A 3,698-nucleotide genomic window follows, 5' to 3' on the forward strand; every position below is an offset into this window, starting at 1 on the left:
GTTAGAATGCAAAAGAGGGGAACTCATTGATTCCTTTGGTTGTGGACATGGATGATTTTGATGATGTATTAGGGGAGACCCCATCTCAAAGCAATATTTCTAACTTTACTATTAAAGCTCATTTTTTTAACTCAACACCTTTATCCTCATCATTCTCCTCACATTTGCTTTAACTCTCTTCTTAGGGAGACTACCTCTAAAGAAGACTCTATTGTTCCTTTCCTTCTAAATAGCATAAATGGTGGCTCAAGACTTAACTTTCCCATAATGCATTTGAGATTATTTCTTCTCCAAGCCTCTGCAATGACTTCAATGAAGCTCTCCTAAGCTTGATCAGTATAGGCCATATTCTTAATCTCTAGGATTCCCTTCCAAATGAAGACATTATACTCACATTTGAAGAAAAGGTGGCCTATATCCTTTTCTCCATTGTTGCATAGTAGAATATGAAATAAGGCCATATCTCAAGAGTTATCCTTCATACTCAGTCTCTTCCTAATAGCTAGCCAAAGAATGATGGCGTGATGAGGAATGAGCTTTTTGTTTGTGCTAGACCAAATGATATCAATTAATCTCTCTTTTCTTTTCCCTCAACTTGTTACAAGCGGACTTTAAAGAGAAGGTTCGTGAAGGGTTAGGAATCCACCAAATGACATCAATACCACCTTTTGGTTTTTCGGCCATTATAGCTTTAACCTCCCTCAAGTCTGGGGAGTTGACCACAACCATCTTCACTCATTACCTTCAATAATATCTTTTACTTTCGCTACTTTGCTCATGCCCGAGTTATTGATAATACCTTCTCCAAACCTCTCTTTCAGTGGCCCCATGGGATGCCACTTATCCATCCAAAGGGAAGTGTTTTCCACATTGCCATTAATATGCTAGATTTGATTTGGACTAAGTTCGAATACATTACGATATGAGATTGACTCAAAAATTAAAAAGTCAATTCAAGATTGATGAGACTTGAATTTGATTTTAAAAAAATTACTTTATATTCAAACTAAGATAATTTGAACTTAAATATTCGAATCCACTTAAACTTAGTTTATTTTATGAAAATGAGCTCACTTTGTGACTCAAACTCAATATTGAATCCAACCCGACTTCGGATGGAGATTCATTTTGGAAAACTTTGAAGTTCGAATATATTTTTATATCACTAATGAATTTAACCTAACATTTGGGAAATGAATTAGTAACATTCATTAATTTTCATCTACTCAAACGAAAATATTTCAAATAATTAATTATTGACCATGTTAATTTTTCAAATTTTGTAGTGAATTACTAAGCTAATTGATGTCGAAATCTATTTCATTATGATACGATACATATATTACACGATACGATACATATTACTAATATGAATCAATATATTTTTTTGATGAAGTGACGATATGACAGGTGTGTATTTGAAAATTTTTATAATTTCAATGAGTATTTATGACAATTTTCAAGATAATAATATGGTAATTAGAATTTTTATTATTTCATTATTATTTTCTATAAAGATGTATTATGCAATATAATGTGATACACAATACACAATACACAATATAAAAAATTATATTTTTGATAAATAATATAATACAAATCTAGTGATGAAAATCACATCATTAGAGTTCTTGATGGAAATCCTTTCCTTAATAGTTTTCCATTCTGTTTCTTGGGTGATGATGTTGTCAAGTAGCAATGATCATCTTCTACTTTGCTGTCTTCTCTCCGTTCATTTCCAGCTAGATCTAAAACCTGTCGTATTAATTAATCAAGATTAATTAAGGAGATTAATTAAGTTACCCAAACAAATGAAACATAACTTATTAATGTGATTTTATAGAATTAAGGTCAAAAGATATTTCCCACCTAAGGTTAGGGTTGTAAACAAAACATAATATTTTTAAGATTAATTAAAATTTTAATATTTTTGAAAAGCTAACCAACAGTGTTTTAAACTGATAATGAAATATTAATAATCCGATATATATGGTAAGTTATAATGGCAGTCATTTGGACTAGCATAGAAGAAAGACTGACCTTGCATTCAATGCTGCAGTAGAGTGAATTATGTTGCAATCCTCTGAGTCTGAATTAATTATTTGCTGACGATGTTTTAGGAACAGGACTTTGGTTTTATTTGTAGAAAATATATTTTCATAAAAATAGTGACCGGTGTAAGTAATTAATAGCCATCCTGTAATTTAAATAGCTAAACAAATTTGGAATAGGGAAAGCCACAAGTCTTGAAACTGCGTATGTATTCATTTCGATTTTTGTGTAACGAAGTTGCTTTCTAATAATTAACACTGATTATCAACTAAAATTGAACACGAACGAACAACTCCAAGGAAGAACAAACCATATTGTAGAGATCAAGTTATAACAAAGTAGGACAATGGCCGGAGCCTTCTGAAAGCTCCCAAGAATGGATATAAAATAGGCTCTAAGAAGTTGGAGGGTTGGGTTGTGGATTATTAATGGTGTGGGTTTCGCAGAGCTCCTTCAGTTGAATGTACATTGCATCAATGAAACATGTTATCTCTTGCAGTGGTGCCTCCATGGCTTCTTTCAGCTTCCCAAGGGTAATGCAGTATGCTTCCTGTTCATTTACAAAATAAAAACAAAAATGTTCTCCTAATTATTTCAAGGTCTTACCAGATTCTAATACAAACATACATACATATATATATTAAAAGAAAATCATACCATAAAACGATCAAGTTCAGAAGAGGTTGGAAGGGATGGTTTGTCAGTAGAAGTAGGTTTGGCGTTTGCTGCATTTGTTGTGCCAAACTCCCCAAGTTCACCTAAACCCACCTGCATGCACAAAGGTATTTGTGTTATGAGAGAAAACTAGATTATATATTAACTATCATAAACCTAACCTTCAAATTATGAAAATATAAATGCAAGAATCCTTTCACATTTCTTTCCAAATTTGAAAATCGTAATACATAAATTTATTGATAAAATATTGTAACCCAGTAAATCTTTGGAAGACTAGCCCAATAACTCAGACCTAACATTCCATCGTTAGGATCTTTTGGTTTTTGGAAGGAGACAACATTGATCTTTTAAGAAGTGTCAGTTTCTCTCTATGGTCCAGGCAAACGCACTGTTTATTCTCTCATGGCCCCTAAATCAGAGGTGACCACACACATGCTAGATTTCTACAAATATCAGACTCTTTTTTTTTCCTGATATAAACCATTGATAAGCTTAGACATAACAAATTCGAAAAATAAGATCTGAAAAACGTACCTTGAAGCAGCTCAAGTGGGTTTGAATCAAAACTCCAAACAAATGGTGACTCGAGATACTCTTCTTCAAAATAATGTCATCTTCTTCCTCTTCTTTTTCTTCAAAAAAACTCAAGTCATGAACATTATTCTCACTACTTTCAGCATTATTCTCTACAGTAGTAGCGCTAGTTTCAGCTTCCATTTCTCTCTTCTCTCACTTTCTCCTCTCAACCAGTGAACCACACATACCATTTAAGCCATCTTTCCTTTAATGGTTTTTGTATAAATAAACTTACAGATATAGACCTAGAGGAGTAGAAGTATAGCTTCTTTGGAAGCAAAGCAACTCAATAATTATTATATATTCTGCATGGATTTAAAGGAGAAATGAGGCAGGGATTATCAGAGAGGAATGGCTTTTTTCTGCTGCTTCTTTTTTGCCCGAAAACAACT

The 3,698-nt window shown here is 32.7% G+C and overlaps 1 protein-coding gene across 1 annotated transcript; it reads right to left on the reverse strand.

Annotated features, from left to right (window-relative positions):
• Positions 1 to 2,446: 2,446 nt before the first annotated feature.
• LOC123215319 (protein KNATM-like) lies at positions 2,447 to 3,447 on the reverse strand. Its single transcript, XM_044635359.1, has 3 exons — positions 3,265 to 3,447; positions 2,710 to 2,820; positions 2,447 to 2,602 (listed from the first exon to the last, which is right to left on the reverse strand). The coding sequence occupies exons 1-3, from the start codon at positions 3,445 to 3,447 to the stop codon at positions 2,447 to 2,449; spliced, it is 450 nt and encodes a 149-aa protein (XP_044491294.1).
• Positions 3,448 to 3,698: the final 251 nt, after the last annotated feature.

Source organism: Mangifera indica, chromosome 5 (assembly GCF_011075055.1).
Source record: "Mangifera indica cultivar Alphonso chromosome 5, CATAS_Mindica_2.1, whole genome shotgun sequence".
Taxonomy (NCBI): Eukaryota; Viridiplantae; Streptophyta; class Magnoliopsida; order Sapindales; family Anacardiaceae; genus Mangifera; species Mangifera indica.

Excerpts from the sequence above, each read along its gene's own strand:
- LOC123215319 (XM_044635359.1), bottom strand. The coding sequence starts at position 3,447 with ATGGAAGCTGAAACTAGCGCTACTACTGTAGAGAATAATGCTGAAAGT. Across the intron at positions 2,821-3,264 it reads CCCACTTGAGCTGCTTCAAG|GTGGGTTTAGGTGAACTTGG; the intron begins GTACGTTTTTCA and ends TTGTGCATGCAG. Across the intron at positions 2,603-2,709 it reads CTGAACTTGATCGTTTTATG|GAAGCATACTGCATTACCCT; the intron begins GTATGATTTTCT and ends GTAAATGAACAG.